Raw genomic sequence first — 27,353 nt, 5'->3', positions numbered from 1 at the left:
CGATCGGATAGTCTGACGGACTCGGTCCTTCGGACTTTGGATGTTGAAAAGTCCGCTCGTGTGTACGGGGCATCAGAGTATTCTATAACAGGAAATGTGGAGACCAAACAAGAAACATATATTGCCATTTTAGCATTTTGACAACAATTCCCACCATCAGCCATGTAAATCCAAGGATTAAAACCCCTAAAGCCTTCTTGACACCAAGGGTGGATTTCCGTAACTAGAACAGGTTGGTTCAACAAATTTCACACCTCCCACCCTGTTCTTGGATAATCAATATCTCATTCCATGGAGATTAGGTTAAGGTTTCTATGCTACCCGTGTGGAATTAAATCCTGGGGTAATTTCCTGACACTCATTAGAACTGAAGAAGTGACTTGGATTTGCTAGGAAATGTTTTTAACATTAATTAAGCACTTTAAGACCAGGCCTATTCTGACATTTTCTATTTACAGGTAAAAATCTGCATTTTTTTTACTAAAGGAATCCCTAAACATCAGGGGCATTGCTGGGTCTACAAAAGATCTGGGGCTAGAGCCCATAGCAGCATAGTAAAGAAAGTCATACGCTTGGGCAAGCATACACATATAACATACGTGTGTGTATATATATCCCCAGAGAGCCCCCCACTTACATCAGGGTCCCCAGAGAGCCCCCCTCCCCTTGGGGATCCCTGTAGAGACTCTGGGCTATAGCCCCAAAAGCCGCCCCCTAGCGACGCCACTGCTAAACATTATATATTATTATTATTTTTTTTTATTTTTTTTTAGCAAAGGCCCTAGAGCAGTGATGGCAAACCTTGGCAACTGCAGTGCAGTTGAGCATCATGGGAAATGTAGTTTCAAAACAACTGTAGTGTCGAGGTTTTTTTTTTTTTTTTTAGCAAAGGCCCTAGAGAAGTGATGGCAAACCTTGGCAACTGCAGTGCAGTTGAGCATCATGGGAAATGTAGTTTCAAAACAACTGTAGTGTCGAGGTTCACTGTCACTGCTCTAGAGAATAAAATGGTGGTCGTTGCAATTTTTTATGTGTGCTTCCTGCCAACACTGGGGGGGCGGAGTGATGTATGCAGCCTGTCATCTCAGGGGTGGGGGCTGCTTGGTGCATCCTGTCACCTCCTGGTGGTGTGCAACTTGTCACCTCTCTTGTGTGTGCTCTATTCCCTGCCACATAGGAGGGGGTGTTCACCTCTGGGGGGGGGGGGAGTGTGCAGTCTGTCACTAACTGGCCAGCACTGCTTCACTCCCCCTTCCCCTCCTTCCTCTCGATGGGTAAGGTGACCACAGAGAGAAATTGGAGTGGTGGTGCTGGGAGAAAGAGAGTGGGTCCCTTCTGGTGGTGGGAGGGTGGCAGTTCTGGGTATGCTAGTTCACTCGTCTGCTGCCCACCCACCGGCCCCCAACAAGCCTTGGACAGGCACAGGTTCATGGCCATGGGGGAAGGGGACCCCTGTCCTAGACCATAGAGACAGCCTCGGACCAGGAGATATCCAGCCAGCTCTGTTTTTACAGGGTGGCACCACCAGATCAGATATCAGGCTTCCTGATCACACAGGAGAAAAGCGCCGATTGGCGGTGTGAGGGGCTGTCTCCTCCAGCCACCTGTAAAAGCCATCCAGTAGCTAATCAGCCATTAGGATTGCTTTCAAATGAAAATGCATTGCTGGCCAAAAAAAAAAGTACTGGAGTTATGGCATACAGCCACAGCAATAACCCCAGTATAACCAAAATAAGCCAATTACATGCATGTACATGATTTGGCATCAAGTGGTTATAGAACAAGCCCAGCTGAATGTGACTACTACTTGATAATTGTGTAAACCTATTCTGGAGACAACCGGTGACAATGCTTTTGAGGGATCTCCTGTTACTTCATACTTCATGAAGGGATAAAAAACATCATGTTATAAAATGTAGTGGTAAATATGTACTATCAAAAATCTGTTTTTTTTTTTTGCTGTAAATGTTCTTTAAGAGCAAAGATAACACATTCAACAATGAACTTACTCATTAAACACCAAATCTGGAGCAAAGTACAGCATTCTTGAGTTGACATTTTTGAATGACCTCCATCCCATGGCAAATATCATCAGTCCCATCCAGGAGTACTGTATGACGGTCATTTGGTCATTTACATGCAGGTTACGGAAACCTAGAGGTGTGGAAAGCAAACAATTGGCACATATTCACAGAGGAGCCATCAACAATCTTCAACAGTCACAAACAAACTCTAACCAGGTCCTTTTGAAAGGCTGAAATACAGTACTTTAAAAAAAAAGATGACTAACATTAGAAATAAAGATAAAACTTTATTTTTTCATGTACGGTAGCATAAAAGAGGGTTATAACCCTTGTCTGATTTTTTTTTTCCCATCTGAGTCCCACTGGGGAGATTTCCCTTTACTTCCTGTCCCATAGCTGAAACAGGAAGTGAGAAGAAAACCCTCCAAAGCGTGGGAACTCCTGGTCATCCCCAGAACTAGTGTCACCATTGGAAGTTTTCCCCCTGGTGACAACTCACAATTTGGGATTTTCTTTAACTTTCAGTGATAATGGTAAACAAGACAAATAGTGAGGGTGAATCTCCCACACCGACAGCAATAAAAACCTGACAGGGGTTCTGAGCCTTCTCCGCTCTATCCAAAACTAAATCAAAAAAAGGTTTGCATTTAGTTACTCTTTAAGCACAATTGATCCAATATCTAGTATACTTAACCACTTCAGACCCGCACTATAGCCAAAAGTTTGCTACAGAGTAGCTCTGTTGTTCCCAGAGGGCGTCCATGGACGTTCTCCCAGAAATCACATCCCCCGCGCAACCCCTGGGGTGTGAAATCCGGCGTGCTCTGTGATTGCAGTAAAGAGCCAATCACAGTGGCACTTTACCATGTAATCCGCTGTATCCAATCACAGCTGACAACATGTAAACACACTTGTCTGTTATCGGCATTACTTTCCTCACACACTGTCACAGTGCGAGGAAAGAAGAGCTGGTTACCGGCAAGTGTGAAGGGACATGTACATTGATCATCAGTGCAGCCCTATCAGTGCCAATCAGTGCGGCCTATCAGTAACTCCTCATCAGTGCCACCTATCAATGGCCATCAGTGCCCCTTCACCAGTGCCACCTATCAATGCCCATTAGTGCCCCCTCACCAGTGCCACCTATCAATGCCCATCAGTGGCTCCTCACCAGTGCCACCTATCAGTGCCATCTATCAATGCCCATCAGTGCTGCCTATCAGTGGCTCCTCACCAGTGCCCCCTATCAGCGCCCATCAGTGTTGCCTATCAGTGCCTCCTCATCAGTGCCACCTATCAATGCCCATCAGTGCCCCCCTCACCAGTGCCACCTATCAATGCCCATCAGTGCCACCTATCAATGCTCATCAGTAGCTCCTCACCGGTGCCACGTATCAGTGTCGCCTATCAGTGCCATCTATCAATGCCCATCAGTGCTGCCTATCAGTGCCACCTATCAATGCTCATCAGTGGCTCCTCACCAGTGCCACCTATCAGTGTCGCCTATCAGTGCCATCTATCAATGCCCATCAGTGCTGCCTATCAGTGCCACCTATCAATGCCCATCAGTGGCTCCTCACCAGTGCCGCCTATCAGTGTCGCCTGTCAGTGCCTCCTCATCAGGGCCACCTATCAATGTCCATCAGTGGCTACTCACTAGTTCCCCCTATCAGCACCCATCAGTGTCGCCTATCAGTGCCTTCTCATCAGTGCCACCTATCAATACCCATCAGTGCCACCTTTCAATTCCCATCAGTGCCACCTATCAATGCTCATCAGTGGCTCCTCACCAGTGCCACCTATCAGTGCCCATCAGTGTCGCTTATCAGTGCCATCTATCAATGCCCATCAGTGCTGCCTATTAGTGCCTTCTCATCAGTGCCACCTATCAATACCCATCAGTGCCACCTATCAATGCTCATCAGTGGCTCCTCACCAGTGCCACCTATCAGTGCCCATCAGTGTCGCCTATCAGTACCATCTATCAATGCCTATCAGTGCCACCTATCAATGCCCATCAGTGGCTCCTCACCAGTGCCACCTATCAGTGTCGCCCATCAGTGCCTCCTCATCAGGGCCACCTATCAATGTCCATCAGTGGCTCCTCACTAGTTCCCCCTATCAGCACCCATCAGTGTCGCCTAGCAGTGCCTTCTCATCAGTGCCACCTTTCAACTCCCATCAGTGCTGCGTATCAGTGCCCATCAGTGCCACAAATCAGTGCCTTCTTATCAGCGCACATCAGTGAAAGAGAAAAACTACTTATTTGCAACATTTTATAACAGAAACTAAAAAAAGTTTTTTTTTTCCAAAATTTTCAACCTTTTTTCATTTCTTGAGGAAAAAATTAAAAAACCCAGTGGTGATTAAATACAACCAAAAGAAAGCTCTATTTGTGTGAAAAAAAAAGAAAAAAAAATGTCATATGGGTACAGTGTTGCATGACCGCGCAATTGTCATTCAAAATGTGACAGAACTGAAAGCTAAAAGTTGGCCTGGGCAGGAAGGGGGTAAAAGTGTCTGGTATTGAAGTGGTTAAAGCGTAACTCCACCATTGTTGAGAAGAAACCCCCCCCTATGGGTGATCGATGTACATTACAAGGATTTTAGCAAACTTTGTTGCAGATTCCTGCCTTTTGTTATTCTTAAGAAATAGCTGCTTGTTTGTCTGTGACCATGTACAGAAAAATTGGATTATGTATTGTTTTTTTTTTTTGCATTAAAATAGAAAAAAAGTTAATTCCCCCCCCCCCCCAAAAAATGGGGGGGGGGGTGCAAATACTGCGTGACATAAAAAATTGCAAAAAGCAACCAATTCATTCTCTAGGACATCTGCTTTAAAATAATAATAATAAAAAAAAGTTTGGGAATTAAAAGTAATATGCTAGCAAAAAAATTGGATTGGGTTTAGTTAATAGCAATTTAAGAGAAAGGGCGATGATGTGATAATCTAACCTCATCCAATCAGAAAACGCCTTGTTTAATTGGGTAAAGCGCACATTCCTGTGCTTTTTGCTTTAGCTCTGGTGTCAACTGGCCCCATGACAGATGACCGTTCTATCACTGTATAATAAAGATACACACTGAGACTTGGATAGAACATGGCTTGGCATGTAAAAGGTCTCTGCACAGGTGTGGGGCTGATTATCAGGTGGGGTTTTCCTCAGCAAAGGGCAATCAGTTTGGTTTGTAGGGAGGAGAACACCAGGAGAGCGTCTGTTCTGGTCATACAACATAGTATACGGACTAGACTGGCGTCAGATAGCGAATGCGTCCTGACCAGCTCACCGAAGACGAGTCCATCCTAAAACAGTGCAGGAGGCCATTTTTTCCCCCTGTATGAATGTGATGCTGAAACCCCTGAATGGGAAACCTGCTGTGAAAAACTTGCTGTTGAATAAACGCGGGCGGAAATGCCTTTAAGCGCAAGTTGGCGAGTGAACTTGACGCAAAATCTCACAATTGGTACTTGGAGCCGGCAAAAGTGGAGTCTGCCGACCCTTGCTGAAATGTGAGTTATTTTAATGAACTGTTTGGAGCTCACACACGGGCGTATTGTAGGGCGATTGGCTGAACGGTGTAAAATATGCCTGTATTTGCAGCGCCCGGGAGCCACATCTGCACACTTCTGCCCATAGCAATGTATTGCATCATTAGATATGCTTGTGTGATTGCAGGTGCTTGCATTTATATGGATGTATTTCTCCAAATGTGGGAATTCTGCATTGGGGGAAATTTTGTTACTGGGGTGGATCTATTGTTGCCGGGGGATTTGGATGGGAGGTCTATTGCTGGGAAGTAAGGATGAGCTCAGGCGTGTTTGCGTACGCCAGGAAGTCGGTGCAGTGCTGCGCTAATCACAGGAAGTGAGATATTGCCCGATCTCTGCAGCCGCACATCAGGGCAATGTCTCACTGCCTGTGATTAGCGCAGAGCTGCACAGACTTCCTGGCGAGCTCAGAACGTGGAGTATGCGAACACGCCTGGGCTCATCCTTACTGGGAAGGATCTATTGTTGTGAGTGGGGTCTATTGTTGCTCCCGCTGGAGGGTCTATTGATACTGGGGTGTATCTATTTGTGCCGGGAGAGGATTTTTTGTGTTGGTTTCTATTGTTGCTGGGGGGTGTCTTATGTTGCTGTGTTTGAAAAAACACTGCGCAAATACCATGTGACAAAAAATAAAACATACACATCCCACCAATTTATTCTCTAGGGCCTCTGCTTTAAAATGGATAGTACTGTAAGTGGATATACTGTGATACATTTCAATGTTCAGACTTATGCAGCAGATGTGGCTCCCAGGAATTGCAAATGCAGGTGAATTGTATTGCCATATGCCCTAAAGCAGGGATATGCAATTAGCGCACCTCCAGCTGTTGCAAAACTACAAGTCCCATCATGCCTCTGCCTCTGGGTGTCATGCTTGTGGCTGTCAGAGTCTTGCTATGCCTCATGGGACTTGTAGTTCTGCAACAGGAGGTCCGCTAATTGCATATCCCTGCCCTACAGTATATTTGTATGTGTGAGCCCTTATACTTTATGCAAAAAGGACCCATTGAAAGATGCGGCACACCATGTCTGGAGGATGGAGTGTACCTGCAGCAGTTAAAGTGAGAGCAGTCCATAAAAGGTCAATGCAACGGTTTGCTGTAGACTTTGTAAACCATTTACATGTAATATTAATAACGAAAGACATTGCTATAACGAGTCAGATATCTGTTGTTGGAGGGAATTTCACCACCTGTTTAAGCCTTAAATGTGCCCAAACAGAATTTGCCAATTGAGTCTGCCATGGACTGGTGTAAAGGTAATTTGGCAGTGGTAAACCCCAGCTACCAAGAGCGTCAAGTCAACTCTTAATGCAATAAAGGAACCAATGGTGGTCCAGATGCAGGATTGTTGTTGCCTGTAGAACATTGTGAAAGCAGACCAACTGACTTTATGCAACAAATGTCAACTGTTGATGTAAAAGTCTTTCTAACTGCCTTTCAGAGGGCTGCTTTTGCAGGAAGCATGGCCCAAAGAATGCTGGTCGGAATGTCTATGGCCCCTTTTGATGGTAATCAGGTGGCCTACCGACTGACCGGTTGAGGTTACAATGACTATGACAAGTCTGATAATGGAGAACATCCATCACGGCTATGAAAGCCAGCAAGCCTCAGTTAAGTAAAGGACATCTCCCCTGGGAACAAGTGGATGTCTGTTGTCAGGAAAATGTAAACTCTAGCGGTGGTGTGGCTTGGCCTCCTCAGGAGATGTGAGTGTGCTGCAGGCCACGTTGGAAAGCCATGACAAACCATGGAAGCAAGTGTATTGCTTGCTGTGCAGGGAATGAGAACATGCTATTGCCAAGGGTCCTCTGTTCCTGGATATAGCACAAGGTAACCTGGCCAGGCAGAGGTCTGTGGTTGCCCACCAGGTATGCGGTGATGAGGTGTCTGCAGTCATTTTCAACAACTGTGAAATAGTCCAATTTAAGACTGTTACTCCTTTACCCTGTGGCCGCATTGGTGGAATGACAAGTCTAAAAGAAAAAGAAGAGTTGACAATAGTCTTCTATCAAATGAAGAAGGTGACAACTACAGAGGTGGCCGGTAAGTCTATTTTTCAAAGAGAAAACTCAAGTCAGTCATTAGAGAGACTTGAACCTGTCTACTGAAGCGAGGGTGAACCAGTAACTGGGATCACCATGTTTGGTGAAAAACTTCTCTTTTGCATAGAGCCTTGTATAGTGGGAAGGTATTGGTTAAAATTATGCAATGGTTATTGAAGAGAAGCTTTCTTTTTGTGTACCAGAGCTAGTAATGTGAAGAGCTAATCTAAATGTATAGGGGTGACCAATAAGGAAAGTGGTCCAGCAAAAGGTGTCCCCTCAAAAATGGAAGTGAAGAAGCATAGGTTAGATGAAGAGCCCCAGGCTCACAGTATTGGCAGTGTTAATGCAGTCTGCTATGACTAAAGTTGTGATTTACCAAACTGATAATGTCCCTAGGGAGGTTGTGGAGTAGCTTGTTGTCAGAGAGGATGATTAGGTCCGCTTATAGCCCGGTGCCCTTGTATCCCGCTATCGGGTGTCTGTTATAAGGCATACAACCTACAGCTCTAAAGATGTCCCCTTTTTTAAGAGACTAGAAAATGACTCTCCCCATGCTTAAAAAGTGAGCTAACAGAGGGCACTGGAGTTAGTAAGAAACCTGATGGGGAGCATGGAGAAGCCAAGGCAGACCAGCAGGCATATTTGAAAAATGCAACACGTTTCAGGGGCTCCGCTTTCTTTGTCAAGCTCCTGAAATGCATAGCGGACCCACCCACCCCTGACATCACTGTCTGGATTTGACTACTTGTCTGTCTTCCAATGCCAGTTCACCAGCTCATCCCTGGTTATACCAGGAGTTTCTGACACCTACACTGCTACCTGCCCTGCCTGGTGGCCATTGTATGTGCATCATCCTATGCCTGACCATTTGTCTCAGCTACTATATGCTGTAGAGCAGGAAACGTGATCATTCTTTGCTGTATAGAGATCTATCACATATCTGGCAAAGGTGCCGCAGGAGTCTAGTGGACCCCATCTTTTCTCCCCATTTCTAACTTCCATTTGGGACACCACATGTATAAAATAAAGACCATTGTTTTTGTGAAAAGCAGTGTATACTTTCAGTGTGCACACTCCTGTACACTGTTGACATTCTCCCATGCTTAGTCAAATGAGGGGTCCCTAAGAGCACCCCCTTTATGACAGGCATACTCCAAATAAATGTGTACAATTCTGAATGTTCCTCCGCTGTTAGAAGGGCTGGTACTGTGGAGTATCAATAAGTGGAGCAATGAGCAATGTGTTACAGGCTTTACTGAGCAAAGATGGACGAGACTGGGACCTGTCCAGTATGATGTTTAAATGTTATAAGGACAGCTCAGATAATACTGGGGGGGAAGGGGGTGCTTGTTGTCCAAAGAATGCAGGGGGTACAAGCGAGTTGTAATGGAGGTGCAGAATGTGGGGTAGGGGGAGCAGAGTATTGGGTGTAGAGGGGGTGCAGAAGGTTGGCATAGAGGGCGCGCAGAGTGTTGGCATAGAGAGGGCGCAGAATGTTGGTGTAGAGGGGATCAGAGTGTTGGACGTACAAGGAGAGCAGAGTGTTCTGGTAAAGTGGTAAAGGAGGGGCAGGGTTGCAAAATGTGGGATGGTGAGGGATGCAGATTGTTGGAATATTAGGGTGATTAAGAGTTAAGGTGATGTAGGGGGTTAGGGTGTTGAGGTAGTGGGGGATGCATGAAGCAGGAAGTGCATGGAGGGGTTCTCCAAAATAAGGTTCTGAATGTAAAATGCAGAGAAAGGGGGTTTGCTGGATGGGGCGGTATCCCAACAAATTGGGGTATTCCCCCAAGTACGACAAAGCAGGGCAGCTTTGATGTTTTTATGGATTTTATCAACTTTAAAGGTGCTGAATAGTTTAAACATGGCTTTGCAACAATATTATTTTTGGGTCTTGGACACGGTATGTATCACAATTTTCAAAAAAAAGCTGGCTCTATGGTAAACCCCATAACGAGGAGGTTACAGGAGTTGGTTATGTGGATCTAGCAAGGCAGAAGCCAGACCAGATTCAGCCTATTAGCCCCGTTTTTGTATTTCGAGAGTATAATAATTTTCTTAACTTGTCTTTTCACTCCTCTTACTAGAATGTTTGTTAGACCATTTTTCTCTTTCTTTTTTTTTTTTTTCGTCCTCTTTAATCAAAGTTGAACATGGCATTGTTATTGTTCAGAAAAAAACAGCTGTTCTTCCTACAATGCTTAATACACACACAAGCATTTGGTTAAAATTGCTTGTAAAATTGTTAATAAGCTCTATTGTAGACCTCTAAGCACTTTTCGGCTCCCATCTTGAAGTGATGAGTTTCGATTTTTATAACTGTGCTGATTGTATAACTGGACCGGATAATTTTCTGACCAGCTACTGTGTCTGAAATGTTTGCGTAGCGAGGCTTGGCTGAATAGTATGAGTTTTGAATTATATTCTTTAATACATCACTCTCCGCATGACTGAAAGTTAGCCTTTTGATTTTATCAGTTTTAACATTTCACAAAACAGAATTTGTAGAAGATTCAGCCTTAGAAGTTGAAAGAGGGTTCCACGATTTCCTAGTTAACTGCGTGAAAAGACATGTCCTAAAATTGTACACATAGTCCGGATAATAACATTTGCAGAAGTTAAAGTGGTTGTAAACCTCTGAAATGAAAAATGAACAAAGCATACCCTTCTATAGTGTGTGCTTGCCTTGATCCAAAGCATCCAGTATGATGTCTGTGAGGTTGTGTGTGTGTGTGTCTGTGTCTATTTCCTCCACTCAGGTCTCCGATTACACTCAGCTCTATGCTTCTCAGTATGTGGCATCAGATCCCCGTCCCCTGCCTGCAGGTCAGAAATGTGGTGTAAATTCTGGACTTCTAAAGTATGTAGAGGAGAGAAAGTTGCAGATAATACGGTACAACTTTTGTAAAGCAGAGTTTTTTTTTGCAACGCTTTTGGCTACATTTAGTCAGTATTTTAGCGTTCTAAACCACTATGCATAAGATTTATGACCATTATTATACTTTAAATATTAGATTACATGGGCAGCACAGTGGCTAAATGGTTAGAACTTCTGCGTAGCAGCACTAGGGTCATCGGTTCAAATCCCAACATGGCACTACCTGCCTGGAGTTTACATGTTCTCCCTGTGCCTACATGGGTTTCCTCCGGGTACTCCGGTTTCCTCCAACATGCCAAAGACCCACTGGTAGGTTAATTAGCTCCTGTCTAAATTTGACCCTAGTATATGTATGAATGTGAGTTTGGGACCTTAGATTGGAAGTTTGAGGGCAGGGACTGATGTGAATGTACAGTATGTAAAGAGCTACATAACTTGATGGTGCTTTTGTAAGTACCTGTAATGAATACATTTGCCTCCCCCCCCACCCCCCAAGCTCTCAGGAGCAGGGACCAGCTGTACTAATTTTTATATGTCATGGCAAGGGGTGGTGGGGTGTGCTGAAGGGTCTGTTGTTGCTGGCTGCTGGGGCATCTATTAACGCTGGAGGGGGGAATTTTTTGTTTGAGGGGAGGGGGGATTATTGTTGCTGGTGGGGGATCTATTGTTGAGGAAGGGGTCTATTGATGCTGGCTTCCGGGAGAACTATTATTGTTGGTAGGGGTCTATTGTTGCTGGGGATCAATGGTTGCTCGAGTAATCTATTGTTTCCGGGCTGAAGGGGATTCATTTTACAGTTGCTCTTGTTATCATTAACAAATTCCATACAAACTACCACAAGGTGACTGATACTGTATTCTCTAAATGGGGCAGTACTGGGAGGTGGATATGGGGTGGAACCAAGGGACAGTGCACAGAGGTGGGGACAAGGGGTGGGAGAAAAAAGCATGATATCAGTCAAATTATAAAGCTTACAATTGCAAAAATAAATGTATTGATTTATTAATACAGGGATGCACTAATATTTAACTTTTATAGATCTGGCTGGAGTTCAGCTTTAAAAAGAAATCATCGCCAATTATTTAGACTATAAAAAAAAGATATATACTTGTTATTGAAGAGCGGAGTTCTTGGCAATATGGTTATGAAATGCATTTCCCTCATGTTGCACAACTCTCTTTGAATTTCTTCTCTTTCCTTTCTAATATCTTAAAATGATAAGGTTAAGTGCAACAGATAAAGGACATAAAAAAAATGGTACCCTTATTTCCTGTGGATATAAAGTCACCATAGAACTATTACTAGTTCCCTGAAATACACAACAATTCTACTCTCTAATTGGCTTGGATGTAAAGAAAGAAACCTTTCTGTACATAGGTCAAAATGGAACATCTTTTACAGGATGTTAAGGTTTTTAAAAGCTGTAGTCCAACTCGGGGAAAATAAAGTTACCATTGGAGTGCCCCCTCCCCATCCATACTGCTAGGGTTTCAAAGTCACAATGTCTATGGGAAGAAGACTATAGAGAAACATAAGTAGGTTATGGGTTAAGAGGAGACGCAGTCCACTTTCGTCTGCCATCTAAAATGCATGCTGTTTTAGAATATCTTGAATATAGGCAGAAGACCTAGGAACAATAGTTGAGAAACCATGCCTTAGAGCATTGGTCATCAAACCTGTTCTCAGGACCCACTAACAGGCCAGGTAACTGAAATACATCACAGGTGATATAATTTGCTGCTCAGCGATTGCAGTATTTTAGTCTGCATCTCCCCAATGTAATACATAAAACATGGCCTGTTAGTGGGCCCTGAGGACAGGGTTGATGAGCACTGCCTTAGAAGACCCATAAACCTATAGTAAACTTGGCAGATCAACTTCTTTGGACATAAATGTGCAAAGGCCTCCTTGATCAATATTGGGTCAGACATCAGCACTTTTGGCATTCTCTACTTGTGTTCTAGGATGTACAGGAGTCTCTAGACAGGAGGGAAAAGCTAATGTTCGCCTAATTTTTCCCACCGTAATCGAGCCAATTGGCAGATTGATAAAATAGTTGTGTGTCTTTTTTTTTTTTCTTCTTGTTACTAGATCAGCTTGTTGTAATTGCAAGAGTCATTGTGCCTCAACTAGAGTTGCATATGTTGTTAACGAAGCGTTAAACACGTAGGCCTTGTGTGACCTAATTCATTACGGCTTCCAGGGCATATTATGCTGCGCCTAGCTTTTATTTATTAATTTTTTTTAAATGAATTTTTGCCAGTCGGGGTATAATAACATCAAATAATTGTCTAATATACCTTTTGGGATTAGTAAAGTATTCTGAATCTGAATATGGATTTGACCCTTATGTATATTTTTCCATATGTAATATCCTTGTCTCTGTTCTTTTGCAATTTCATCCCCATGGGACAGGGAGGTTGACTTGAGGAAGGAGGCTGTCCTGGCACTCTGTGTGCCTGTTCTATAGCAAAACTGGGAGATGGGAATGCCTTGCCAAACTCGTGAATGAACCATTTCTCCAAGAATTCCTTTGGATGGATACCTTAGACCAGTGATGGCGAACCTTGGCACCCTATATGTTTTAGAACTACATTTCCCGTGCTCAACTACATTGCAGAGTGCATGGGCATTATAGAAAATGTAGTTTCAAAACATCTGAGGTGCCAAGGCTTGCTGCCCTAGAACATCATGGCCAGGCCTTCCAGTCATATATTGTTCCATTGAAGTCTGTTTTCCAGATCATCATTTTTATCATCCAGCTGCCTAAATTTGGCCCCCAGATATTGGCAGAAAGCGCATGATGTCCTCCAGCAACCCGTGGTCCCAGGCGCCATTCAGCTTTAGACATTTTGGCCCAAATCTTTTGAAAGGATCGATGCAGGATACTCAGGTGTACTCTTAGCCATCCACCTTTTCCATTAGTGATGTATGATTGCACTGAATTATACACAGCTCCTCCTTCAATGTAGGTTCTCTTTCCTCATTCTGGGCATCTTGACTGGATGAAGTGGGTGTTATGGGGTGTAAGATGGTTTCTGCCAACCCCTAAAAGTCTGGGGGCATACATGGTACATCACTTGGCAGTTCTTCAAAGATAGCTGGTGTAGACCCAGGAGAAGCTTGTGGTTTACGCATCATCTTGGTTCAGTCTTAGGCATCTCAGCCTATATTTGCATTATGATTGAGTTCAGCTGCCAAAATAACTTGCCTGATAGAGATGACACCTACAGAGTAGCCGGCATGTAGATATGTACAAAAAAAATCTCTACAAGACTGCCGGGATGAGGCAGGATTATGGTGGCACTGCAAAAATGTGACTGTTCACATTGAAAGCTAGACCATACCCATATAGAAAAATACTTTCATTGTTCCTCGCTCCAGTAGTTACATAGTTAGTCGGTTGAAAAAAGACACAAGTCCATCTAGTTCAACCAATAATAAAAAAATCATACAATCATATATCCACAGTTGATGCAAAGGAAGATGGGAAAAACCCCATCAAAGCATGATCCAATTTGTAGCAGCAGGGGAAACAAAATTCCTTCCTGATCCCCCGAGAGGCAATCAGATATTTCCTGGATCAACTTTACCTATAAATGTTAGTATCCCATTTATATTATGTGTATCTAGGAAAGAATCCAGGACTTTTTTAAAGCAATCCGCTGAGCTGGCCAGAACCACCTCTGGAGGGAGTCTATTCCACATTTTCACAGCTCTTACTGTGAAGAAGCCTTTCCGTATTTGGAGATGAAATCTTTTACTCCAGACGTAAAGAGTGTCCCCTTGTCTTCTGAGATGACCTTAAAGTAAATAATTCAACACAAGATTCGCTATGTGGACCTCTTATGTATTTGTACATGGTGATCATATTCCCCCTAATCTCCTCTTCACAAGAGAGAATAAATTCAGTTCCTCGTATCTTTCCTCATAGCTGAGTCTCTCCCTCTCTCCATCCAGTATACCACGTCCACCGCCACCCCTCTGTCCAAGGTTTTACTTGCCTCCTTATCAAAAAAAAGTCAGATTTCTTTGACAACTTCTGTCCTTCATAAATCCATGTTCTTTGTTGCTTACAATATATTTATTTTTTTCCAGCAAGAACCCATCTGTGGTCTTTTTTATTAAACTCTCCAGTAGTTTCCTGACTACTGAGAAGTTGCACTTTAATGGTCTATGGTTACTTGGGTCCCTCCAGTCCTGCTGGACCAGTCCACTGCAGCTGCCCCTTTTAAGCTGCGACCAGCTGCAGTTGCATTATAGCTTCAATGTACAATACAGGTCTAATGACCCTGTATTATTGTATGTTATAAGGTCAAGGCTCCACCCACAGTTTAGGAGGAAAGCATCGGAGACAGATTAAAACATGCACACAGATAAGTGATAGAACCAGCACTGTACCAGACTAAACCTAAAGAGCATTTAACACTTACATGTCAAACCCCTATATATGCCGTTTTGCACTGCAAAGGATATGCATTTCTGCCACCTAGCACAGCCCTGTTTGAAATGGTAGGAGACACTTTTTCTAGCGTTTATAAGTGACACTTAAGTCTTCTACCTCCCCAAATAAAATGAAGAAGCAGTAGACCAATGAGTTCATCTCTCTGCTCTCTCCTCCTATCAGAGTGTTCCTTGCGAGCCCATGCAGCACAACTAAATGGTTCCTTGTCTTGATTTTTCCCTTTTCTAGCCTGAGCTCTACTGTACAGGGGCTGCAGGAGGCAAATATCCAGTTAACACTGTTTGAATTTAAAAATAGATTTAATGTATCAATACAGGGCTGCTTTCTTTTATATGTTTGCTGTATATTTGTCTGGAGTTCTGCTTTGAGAAGCTCATTCTGATTTATAAAAGACTTTAGATGAGCAGAAGCTTGTCTCACTATTTCGGTTTGACATCTTCTTCGATCAGTACATTGCATTCTATTGGATTTTCTCGTTCTCCCTATTTTGCGAAATTCAATCTAAAGTATAAGAAATTATGTGAGAATGAGGCTTATCTCATCATTTCTCACTCATCGGTTTGGCTTCTTGACCTAGTGAAACCCTACCCTTCTTTTAGATGTAAATTTTGTAAAAGAGAAACTCAAATCTGATGGACAATAAACGATGTGAGATGGAGTCTGATTGTCTTCAAATTGGTGACTATGGAACAAATCTACAGTGCCTTGTTTTTTTTAATATGAATTATATGTGATGGATCAGAACACAATAGTCTAAATTGGTGAATTAAAATTAGAAAAATATATACATAAAACTATTTTTCAGAACTAAAAAAAGATACTTGGCATGTGCGTATGTATTCACCCCCCTTTATTATGAAGACCATAAAAAGCTCTGGTGAAACCAGTTACCTTCAGACGTCACATAATTAGTGAAATGATGTCCACCTGTGTGCAATCTAAGTGTCACATGATCTGTCATTACATACACACCTTTTTGAAAGGCCCCAGCAGCTGCAACATCTAAGCAAGAGGCACCACTAACCAAACACTGCCATGGAGACCAAGGAACGCTCCAAACAAGTAATGGCCAATGTTGTTGAGAAGTCAGGGTTAGGTTATAAAAAAATATCCAAATCTTTGATCCCTAGAGCACCAATAAATCTTTTACAACCAAATGGAAAGAACATGGCACAACAGCAAACCTGCCAAGAGACGGGCTCACACCAAAGCTCACAGACCGGGCAAGGAGGGCATTAATCAGAGAGGCAGCAGAGACCTAAGGTAACCCTGCAGGAGCTGCAGAGTTCCACAGCAGAGACTGGAGTATCTGTACATAGGATGACGACAAGCCATACGCGCCATAGAGTTGGGCTTTATGGCAGAGTGGCCAGATGAAAACCATTACTTTCAGCAAAAAACACAATGGCACATTTTGTGTTTGCGAAAAGGCATGTGGGAGACTCCCAAAATATATGGAGGAAGGTGCTCTGGTCTGATGAGACTAAAATTGAACTGTTTGGCCATCAAAGAAAATGCTATGTCTGGCGCAAACCCATCACATCACCCAAAGAACACCATCCCCACAGTGAAACATGGTGGTGGCAGCATCATGCTGTGGGGATGTTTTTCAGCAGTTGGGACTGGGAAACTGGTCAGAGTTGAGGGAAAGATGGATGGTACTAAATACAGGGATATTCTTAAGAAAAACCTGTACCACTCTTTGTGTGATTTGAAGCTAGGACAGGGGTTCACCTTCCAGCAGGACAATGACCCCAAACACACTGCTAAAGCAACACTTGAGTGGTTTAAGGGGAAACATGTAAATGTGTTGGAATGGCCTATTCCGCGTACACACGAGCGGACTGTATGGCGTACTTAGTCCGTCATACAATCAGACGGACAGTCCGTCATACTTTCGACTGAACGGACTTGACCACACACGGATACCCAAACAGTCCGTCGAAAAGCTTGCGCGATGACGTGTACAGCACGTACGACGGGACTAGAAATAGGAAGTCCAATACACAGCAAAGCACCCTTCCGCCGTGTAAATCCTTTCTGGGCATGCGCCATTCTTAGTCCGTCGAACTAGCATACTGACGAGCGGATTGTCCGCTGAAACCAAAGTACGACGGACAGAATTTCGAAAAATCCGAAATTCTTAGTACGCTGGACTGCACGCTGAAAAAGTCAGCTGAAGCCCACACAAGAGCGGACTGTCCGCTGAAATGTGTTTCGACGGACTAAGTACGCCATTCAGCCCGCCCGTGTATGCGGCATTAGTCAAAGCCCAGACCTCAATCCAATAGAAAATATGCGGTCAGACTTAAAGATTGCTGTTCACAAGCACAAACCATCCAACTTGAAGGAGCTGGATCAGGTTTGCAAGGAGGAATGGTCAAAAATCCCAGTGGTAAGATGTGGCAAGCTCATAGAGACTTATCCAAAGCGACTTGGAGCTGTGATAGCCGCAAAAGGTGGCTCTACAAAGTATTGACTTTAGGGGGGTGAATAGGTATGCACATTGATTTTTTTTTTTCTCTTATTTTGTCCTATTTGTTTGTTTTGCTTCACAATAAAGAAAAAAACATCATCAATGTTGTGGGCATGTTCTGTAAATTAAATGATGCATATCATTATACAATCCATGTTAATTCCAGGTTGAGAGGCAACAAAACACGAAAAATGGCAAATGGGGTGAATACTTTTGCAGGGCACTGTATATTATGGAGTGGAGACTTTATCCGTTTAAATATTACCTATACAGCTGGCCATAGATGGTTCCAATGTATGGGCAGGCTGTACCCAAATTGATTGATCGATAAACTTGGGTACAACCAGCCTGTCAGATATTCCATATGACTGACAGTGGCTATAGCCCCTAGCAATAATCACTGTGTGTATTCTTCCAGCCAAGATGGGCCCCAACTGCCGAAAGAATAGAATGGGGTTGATTTACTTAAGGAAAATCCACTTTGCACTTGGAAGTGCAGTCGCTTTTGAACTGAGGGGACAATCTGAAATGAGGGGCAGCTCTGCTGATTTTATCATCCAATCATGTACAAGCAAAAAATTATGATTTTTTATTTTCCCTGCATGTCCCCCTCGGATCTACAGTGACTGCAACGACAAAGCGGATTTGCCTTTAGTAAATAAACCCCAATAGCTCCATGGGAGGGATTCCCCCATCAACATATGGCTGCAGGAAAGCAAATTGAATCCTCTATTGCTGGCTTTAGCAAAAAAGGTAATGGTATAGCTAAAAGTTTATAGACGCCTGACCATCACACCAAATATGAGCATGCTGGACATCCTATTTTAAAACCATTGCTATTCATATGGAAATACCCCTCTTTGAAGCTATAATGACCTCCACTCTTCTGAGAGGATTGTCTGGGAGAATTTGTGCCCATTCGGCAAAGAGAACATTTCTGAGATCAGGTATTGATGTTGGATGAGAGAGCCTGGTTCACATCTGGCAGTAGGGTTGAGGTCAGTCCCTTGTGCAAGTCACTGGAGTACCTCAATTCCAAACTGGTCAAATCATGTGATTATGGAACTGGCTTTGCACACTTGGTACAGTCATTCTGGAACAGGAAAGGGTCTTTGTTTAACTGGAGAAGACTAGCTCACAATTGGCTTTCCAAATCACCCCAATCATGTTCAGTAGGGTGGAGGTCAGGACTTGTAGAGGAACTTGAGTGGCCTTCACAAATTGGTCAAACCATGTCTTTATGGAATTGTGTCATGGTCAAGCCTGCAGTTTTCTGTTTGTGAAATTCTTACCACCTTGCTGCAGTGGATCTGCTAAGATCTGTGATTCCATTCACATGTGCTGCTGGCTTCTGGTTTCACTTATCAGTGTCATCTGCTGAACTGTGGATTTATTTAGCTATACCTTCTATCCCTTTCTGACCCACCTCTCAGTGGACTTCCTCATATATAAGCATGCTCAGTGCAGCATGGGTTGCCTGAGCAACTTCCTAATTCTCTGTGCTTTTGGTTTGCCTTGTATTCTGTGCCTGACTACCTGTATACCGACCCTGGCTTTGTCTACCATCTTTGCCTGTTGTCCACCCTGATTTTGGCTATTTTGCCAGATTGACTTCTGCCATCTGTACTCGACACATGAGTGGCCTCCACATTGTCTGCCAGGTGTACCTGTTGGCCATGACCTGGTTTCAGTTTGCTGTAAATCCACCCCCCACCATCAGGGGCCCTGGTGAGGAAGCTGGCTGGGGCTTAAATGTCATGCCCTGGGAAACCCCAAGTTGGCTTTCTTCAAGGGCTCACTACCATAGAAACCTGGCAAGTTGGCTTTGTGCACAGGCCCACCCTCCTCCCGGAATGGGAAAGGGTCTTCCCAAACAGTTGCCTCTAGATTGGGAAGAGAATGATCTAGCTGATCTGATCTAAAATTTATTTTTATGCTGTAGCATAAGAGAAGTACAGTCAAAGCTTGTTTGGCTGTACTCCTGTGGATCACAGGAGTGATGTTCTACACTCCTGTGACCCGTTTTTTAGCTGACATCAGGACATATGGTCCGCACCCACCCAGGAACCTGGGCTGGCTCCTGGATCCACCTCTCAGCAAACAGCTGGTAGCCTGAGCCAGCCGCTCCCACCCCCTCCACAGCCCAGCACCCCAGTGAGCATGGGGGGCAGAGCAGAGAGTGGTGAATGACAGTCACCAGCTCTCTGCTCATGAAGCACTGAGAACTGAGTGATCACTTCAACTTTTTTTTTTTTTGAGATTACCAGATACCTTTAGGCCATGGTTATGGTTGATGCGATGCTCAGGTTTCAACATACTTTGGGCCATATAGGGTATCAGTGCACACCTATCAAAGCTCCTCCTATTTAAGTTTGTTGCAAAATAAATACAGTTTTAATCAATGCCATAACTTGTTAAACTGGAGTAATCCAAAACAGACAGGTATTGTCACTCTTTACAATATTATGTTCTGAAAAAAGATGGCATACCTGGTAATGCCTTTGCCCACTTCACCACGTGCACTAACTGCCTCTCTCCCAGCTCATTGAGGCTGCTCAACAGCAATGCAAAACTGTCAGGCTGGTTGTTATCATGTCCAGAGCATACTACGATAGGCTCTATGGCCTCTAGCACGTTAAGGAAAATTGGTTGGCAGCTGTAGCCCTCAAGCTGTGGAATGGACATGTTTGTTGGCATCTCTCTTCCTTCACTTTGTCCTGGAGAGCCTTCCAACTCTTCCTGAGCCTTCAGATTACCCAACTTCTTCAGTTTACGTGCTGCAGAAATATAAATAAAAAATGTGTATTTATTATAATTTTATTAGGGTTCTCAGCTGGCTATTAAAACATGTCGGATCACAAGGTCATTCCACAATTGTGTAATAGTCTTAGTATTCTTTACTCCTTTTTTGTTCTATAGGGATACATACATAATTTTAAATCTAACAAAAGTTTATATAGAGCTTCCTTATTAACAAAGTACAGTGCACATTAGGGTTTCATATTGCAGGTTATCTGGGATGATCCCCTTTGTATTGTCATGAAGAACAGAACAACTTTCACAAGCATGGTACAAAACTAGGAGTTGTTGGGTAGAGATGGAAAAACAAAGTGGAAGGAGGGTTGTAGTCCATGCAAGACCATTTAGCTAGTGGAATCATACTATATTCATGAGTAACTGGGTTTTGGGTTTTCGGGAGTCACGTGAGATGACCCCCTACATTGGAGATATCACATACCTATGCTGTAGTTAAGTTGGAGTTTAACAGTAACAGTCCTTTTAGTTCTTCGTTCTCTTGAGCCTCCACCCAAAGGGGACTTGTGGATACAAGGTACTCCCCCTTATTTTTAGTCCCCAGAATAGATCAATTGAAGATGCTTTACTTCAACGTGGGAGGTAGGACAGGCGGAAAGGGATGTAAAATGCCCACAATTACAAAAGGAGCTATTTTACTAGTAGTCACTGAGTTGGGTCTCAGCATCCAGATACATCAACCAGAACTTCTTCTGTTGCACATGACCCAATAAACAAAATGGTTTATGTGTAGCTCACTTCCAGGCCATTTTGCATTATATTGGGCATTAAGGAGTGAAGCTGAGGGTAAAGTGTCAAGTTCAAGTTGTGTTAAGGTAGGATTAGTCTATTTTTTTAGGTTAAGGTTGGGAGTCTATGCATGTAGGGCCATTTTATTTTTGCTTTCTTGTTGGTGCCAAAAACCACACAACAAATACTATCGGTGTCAGGTTCTCACTACCAAACAATATTTCACCATGTGCTGGGAGCAGTTATGGTGAACACTCTCACGCTCAACAACTGAGTTCTGAAAGACACTAGCACTATGTTTTCATGGCATTATTAGAGATGCACCGAAATTTCAGCGACCAAAACATAACGACCAAAAATGGTGTCTTTTTGGCATTTTGCTGCTCAAGAAAAAGGTGCCAAAAAAGCGCACAATTTTGCCATGGTTTCACTGTAATTTTACTGCAATTTTTGACCTGATTTTACTGTGCTTATGGTGTGTGTTTCATGGGTTGTGTGACTCAAAAACATAATACAGGTGGAAAATTCGAAGGACATATTTTTTATTTTTTAATAAACGGCTTGTTCCAAGCTGTGTCTTGTCTTTTTTAACATTTTGTTTCATCCAAACAGATTTCGTCAGAGGCAAAACACGTCAGGAGGGCAGACACTAGTACGCTGAAAGCTACGGCCATTTGAATATGGGATGCACCTATTTTTAAACTGAAATGTAAGTTACTACAATAAACCTTTTATACATGTTATTACGGGCTTCACTATTGGCTGAACTCTTTCCTTCATTGGGCACTGATGATTCCCCATGGTGAATGATAGATGTATGAGAATCCTATGAAGTTATAACGGAGTGGAAATGTCAGATGTTTTACTGCAACCCTGATGTGAAGTTGGTTTGAGGCTGAGACGTGGAGCTGTTATTGTGGTTTATCTACTATATACTGGCTTGTTGAAGCTATCTGGTAAGCAGATTTGAAACCCCCACTTGGTGCAGTGTGCCTTTCGTACACTGAAGTTGGTGACAGGCTCATCTGATCTTCTCTCTGGAAAATAATTTCTTATTTTAAGCACTGCATGTGGACTTTTATATGCTTTTACTTTTGATTATCAAACAAATTATGCTGACAGCTTAGAGACATTATTTGGATAGCGCGGATATTTGCTTGCTAAATTCAGAAGCATTATTCATATCTGGTCCCGAAGCAGGAAAGGAGTGAAAGGAGAAAAAAAAAAAAAAGAGGGGGGGGGGGATAGGGTTTGGCGAAGTAAATTCTGCATGGATCGACCAAATTTGCTTAAGTTATTCCAAAGAACACAATATTTTTAAGCATGGGCCAGGTTAAAGGCAACCTTGAAGCCCATTCTTAAGTATACAGAAAAAAAAAGTCCAGGTCAAAATTGGAAATTATAGAAGAGGTTAAATGAAAGAAAAGGATAAGAAAGCGAAGAAGGATTTACCACCGATCCCCACATGGGGGACTGATAGTATCTGATCCAGGGATTCCAGTGATGTTGTTGGTCACAAAGGATACTAGCCAATTTTTCATTGATCGTGATCCAGGAGATGTTTTTCACTTATGCTAGGTTCATCACAGGAGTTTTCCATGCTCTCGCTATGATAATCTTAGCTGCCAGAAAGATAAAAACGACACTCCTAAGATTTGTAGGTAACTCACTCGATAGATCAGAAAATAGTGCTGTCTTAACATTTTTAGGAATATTTAATCCAGGCACTGAATATAACAGTTTGAATATTCTTGTCCAGTAAAGTTTTACTTTTGGGCATGTCCGCCAAATGTGGAGCATGCTTTCTTCCTGGCCGCAACCCCTGAAACAGAGAGGTGATACATCCGAGTGGATTTTTGACAACCGTGTGGTTACAAGGTACCATTGTGACAGTACCTTGTAATTCACAATTACAGTTCAATTCAGGTCCCTCTTTGGTGCTCCTGGCCCCTCCCTCCTGTTGGGTGCCCCCACAGTGGTTGGCTTGCTAAGGGAGCACCTGAGCCACAGCTCTGTGTGTCTAATCAGACACAGAGCCATGGCCCCACCCTCCTCATTGGCTCACTGACTGACAGCAGTGGCAACTCACTGCTGTCTCAGCCAATGAGAAGGGGAGTCCCAGGCAGCCGAGACACTCCTGCAACATTGCTGGATCTAGAGGGACCTCCGGTAAGGGTGGGGGGGGGATGGGGGGGATGCTGCACACAGAAGGCTTTTTATCTTAATGCATAGAATATATTAAGATAAGAAAAAAAAGTCTGCCCTTACAATAACTTAAGAGTCCATTCACACAGGGGCATCACGACTTCCAGCGCGACTTTTGGAGGCAACTTGGACACGACTTGAGTATAAATAACAGCGCGACTTGGAGCAACACGACTTGGGGCGACTTACAACACGACTTTAAGTCGCCCCAGGCCAGGCGACTTTGGCCATGGCCAATCAGAGAATAATCAGCTCTTGAGGGGGAACTCCACGCCAAATTTTAAATTTCGGACCCCCAAAATCCATACCAGACTCTTATCCGAGCACACAGCCCAGCCGGTCAGGAAAGGGGGTGGGGATGAGCGAACACCCCCACTCCTGAACTGTACCAGGCCGCATGCCCTCAACATGGGGGGTGGGTGCTTTGGGGAAGGGTAGCGCCCTGCGGCCCCCCCACCCCAAAGAACCTTGTCCCCATGTTGATGAGAACAAGGGCCTCTTCCTGACAACCCTGGCCATTGGTTGTCGGGGTCTGCGGGCAGAGGGCTTATTGGAATCCAGGAACCCCCTTTTAATAAGGGGGGCCCCCAGATCCCCGGCCCCCCACCTTATGTGCGTATGGGGTACATCACACCCCTACCCATTCACCTGGGGGGAAAAGTCAATAAAATAAATAAAAACACAACACAGGTTTTTTAAGTAATTTATTAATCAGCTCTGGGGGTCTTCTTCCGACTTTGAGGGTATTCTTCCAACTTCTACGCTCTGTTAGGCCTCTTCTCCCGATGTCCAGCCTCTTCTCACGCTCTCCGGTTCTTCTGCTGGCTCCTCCACTATCTTCTTCCAGCTCTTTTACTAGTGGAAGAGCCTGGTCTTCTCCGTCCTTCTTCCCTCTTCTTTCTTCTTCCGGTGTTGATACAACGCTCTCTTCCGCTGTATTAGCTTGTGCAATGTGCATGCCGACTTATATAGGTATGGGGCGTGGTCACTGGGTGATGTCACTGTGTGACATCACCCGCGACCACGCCCCATACCTATACAAGCTATTACAGAGGAAGAGAGCATTGTGTCAACATCGGAAGAAGAAAGAAAAGGCAAGGATGGAGAAGACCGGGCTCCTCCGCTAGTAAAAGAGCTGCAAGAAGATAGCGGAGGAGCCCGAAGAAGAACCGGAGAGCGGGAGAAGAGGCCGGACACCGTTAGAGGCCGAACAGAGCGGAGAAGTTGGAAGAGGACCCCCAGAGCTGATTAATTACTTTAAAAACCGTTTTGTGTTTTGTTTTGTACAAGTTTCCCCCCCCCAGGTCAATGGGTACCCCATACTCATTCACATAGGGTGGGGGGGCCGTGATCTGGGGGCCCCTTAATTAAAGGGGGCTCCCGGATTCCGATAAGCCCCCTGCCCGCATACCCCGACAACCAATGGCCAGGGTTGTCGGGAAGAGGCCCTTGTCCTCTTCTACATGGGGACAAGGTTCTTTGGGGTGGGGGGGGGCACAGGGCGCCAACCTTCCCCAAAGCACCCATCCTCCATGTTGAGGGCATGTGGCCTGGTACAGTTCAGGAGGGTGGGCGCTTGCTCGTACCCACCCCCTTCCCTGACTGGCCTGGCTGCGTGCTCGGAAAAGGGCCTGGTATGGATTTTGGGGGGACCCCATGCCTTTCTTTTGGCGTAGGGGGTTCCCCTTAAAATTCATACCAGAACTAAGGGCCTGTATGCTCCCATGGAACCCATGCCAGTTTATTTAAAATTTGGCGTGGAGTTCCCCCTTGGGAGCTGATTATTCTGTGAGAGAGGCGACATTGTCGCTTCAATATAGCTGGAGATCCGACTTGGAGACGCTGTCCATTGAAATCAATGGGTACAAGTCGCCTAGAAGTCGGATTGAAGTAGTACAGGAACCTTTTTTGAAGTCGAGGCGACTGCTGTAGAGTAAATGAAGACAGCTCAATTAACATTGATTTTCTCAACAGCGCAACTTGGGGCGACTTGAAGTCGGATGCCCCTGCGTGAACAGACTCTTAAACATTTATTTTCATGAATCTGTGTAGTAATATTGACACAACGTCTGTAAACAATGCGTAATTTGGCAGAGTCTAAAGGTCTCTGCCGGGGGCATTTGTAAGGTCTCTAGAAAATAAGAAGGTTTTTATGCCACTATCTTCTGTTGTAAAGTGCATCTTAACCCAAAATTTTTAAATAACATAAGAAAAAAAAAAAACTAGCCTACCTTCCACTAATTCCAGGGAATGATTTTTTTTTTTTTTGTTTCCTTCAAATTGCAATTTTCCTGCTTGGCAAGCATACCCGTAATAGACTGTTCTTATGCTTCCTGTCCCAGGGTAAAGCTCCCTAAGCAGGTGCAGCATTGTCACCCTAGGATATGGACTCCATGTGGTTGATGAATCACGTGTTAGCACTCACAAGCTATATGTGTACTATATGAGGTAAGCCTACTGCATACAATTACAGCCTCCGCACCCCAAGAATTTATGGGATGTCCATGTTCTTGAAAAGTCAGTACATATATGGCGCAGGTACATTTACAGCCAAAAGCAGCAAGTGGAACATGCAGGGTGCTTGTCAGGCCACCTTGAGGCGAGGTGACAGATGCACACCGTAGGGATCAAGAGTGCACCGCAAGGTTGTGGACCCTACGGCTGACTGCTGCGGACAGATCCCACCGGGGTTAGAGCATAAGATTCCCTGGGGCGCGGAGTCCAAGAGCCAGCAGGTGTTCACCAGAGCCTCTAGAGGTGAGGATGGACTGGGCTGCAACTGTCTCCAGGTCGCGACCCCCCAGGATCCCCCAGCTCGCACCCATAGTAGGCAACAGGAGGATAGGGATTGTGAGGGACAAAGCCAAGGTCGGGGCCACAAGCAGACAGGAATAGTCAGGGACACGCCAAAAGGTCAGGATCACAGGCAAACAGGGATAGTCAAGGACACGCCAAAATCAGTAACGGAACAACAGACGAGCACACGGCAGGTAACAGGAAGCTAACACACAAAGGTTGATCAGCAGGGTTGGCCTGCAGTGCACAGGTTAATGTAGAGTTCTCTGATAGGAGCTAGGGTGGAGCCATGCCAGAGTATGGATTACAAAAGCAGTCAGGTGAGGGTCAGCTGGTCTCTAGAGATGAACACATGGAAACAGGTAAGCAGACAAACTCTATTGCAAAACCTTGACAGTGCTTCATAGGTGAACAAAGTAATTCCCCTGCTAGGGATATATCTATATTTAGATTGTAGGAGGATCCAATTAATCTTTATAAGATTACTTATTTATACTATGACTAAAGGTTTTAAGACCCCTTACCAAGACCTCTATATGAGCTTGGTGGACATCCCACTCTAAATCCATGGGCATTAGTATGATGTTGCACCTCACCCCCTTTTGCAACTATAACAGCCTCCACTCTTCTGGGAAGGCTTTCCATAAGATTTTGGAAGGTGTTTATGAAAATGTGTCCATTTGAGTTAATAATCATCCCAAAGATGTTAGGGTTGAGGTCATTTATTGATGTTGGATGAGAAGACCTGATCTGAAAGGTGTTTAGCGGGGTTGAGGTCAAGTATTGCTGTTGGATGAGAAGATCTTGCTCGCAATCAGAGTTCAAATTCTTCCCAAAGGTGTTAAGTAGGGTTGAGGTTAGGGCTCAATGTAGGACACTCACGTTTTTTCACACCAATCCAGTCAAACCATGCCTTTATGGAGCTGGCTTTGTACACAGGGGAGCAGTCTTGGTAGAAAAGAAAAGGGTCTTCCCAAAACTGTCACCACAAGGTTGGAAGAGCACAATTGTCTAAAATGTCTTTGTATACTATAGTAATAGCCAAAAGAAAAAGCACTCACATCGCCTCATCCAGAATTAATTATAGGAATACAAAAAAGAAGGGTCCCAAAGGGTGAGCCCAAAAAATGCTAGGCTTTCCTTTCGAAGGTGTGAGAGTTTGTGCACTGTTGTGAGGTCAGGTAATGATGTTGGAGAAGACCAAGCGCACAATTGGCATTGCAATTCATGCCTTGGGTGTTGATTAGGGTGAAGGTCAGCACTCGGGGCGGGCTGGAGTCCCTCGGGACTGGCTGGAGGCCAGGGCTAGAGTTCTAAAATGTTTATGTATACTATAGTAGTATCAGTACCTTTTCATTGGAAGCACCTG

General features: G+C 44.2%; 1 protein-coding gene across 1 annotated transcript in view; it reads right to left on the bottom strand.

The window, feature by feature from the left end:
- The window catches only part of AR (androgen receptor), a 352,766-nt gene that overhangs the window by 14,595 nt on the left and 310,818 nt on the right, over positions 1-27,353 (bottom strand). The window contains exons 4-5 of the mRNA XM_077479354.1: positions 19,930-20,217; positions 2,010-2,154 (exon numbers count right to left, since the gene is read on the bottom strand). Coding sequence (XP_077335480.1) covers positions 2,010-2,154; positions 19,930-20,217 — 433 coding nt within the window. The remainder of the gene's footprint in view (positions 1-2,009; positions 2,155-19,929; positions 20,218-27,353) is intronic.

Source organism: Lithobates pipiens, unplaced genomic scaffold (assembly GCF_037356315.1).
Source record: "Lithobates pipiens isolate NorthernLeopardFrog02 unplaced genomic scaffold, aLitPip1_a1.2 Scaffold_1, whole genome shotgun sequence".
In the NCBI taxonomy this organism is placed as follows: Eukaryota; Metazoa; Chordata; class Amphibia; order Anura; family Ranidae; genus Lithobates; species Lithobates pipiens.
Note: the sequence above shows the minus strand (reverse complement) of the source record. Positions and strands in the feature narration are given on the sequence as shown.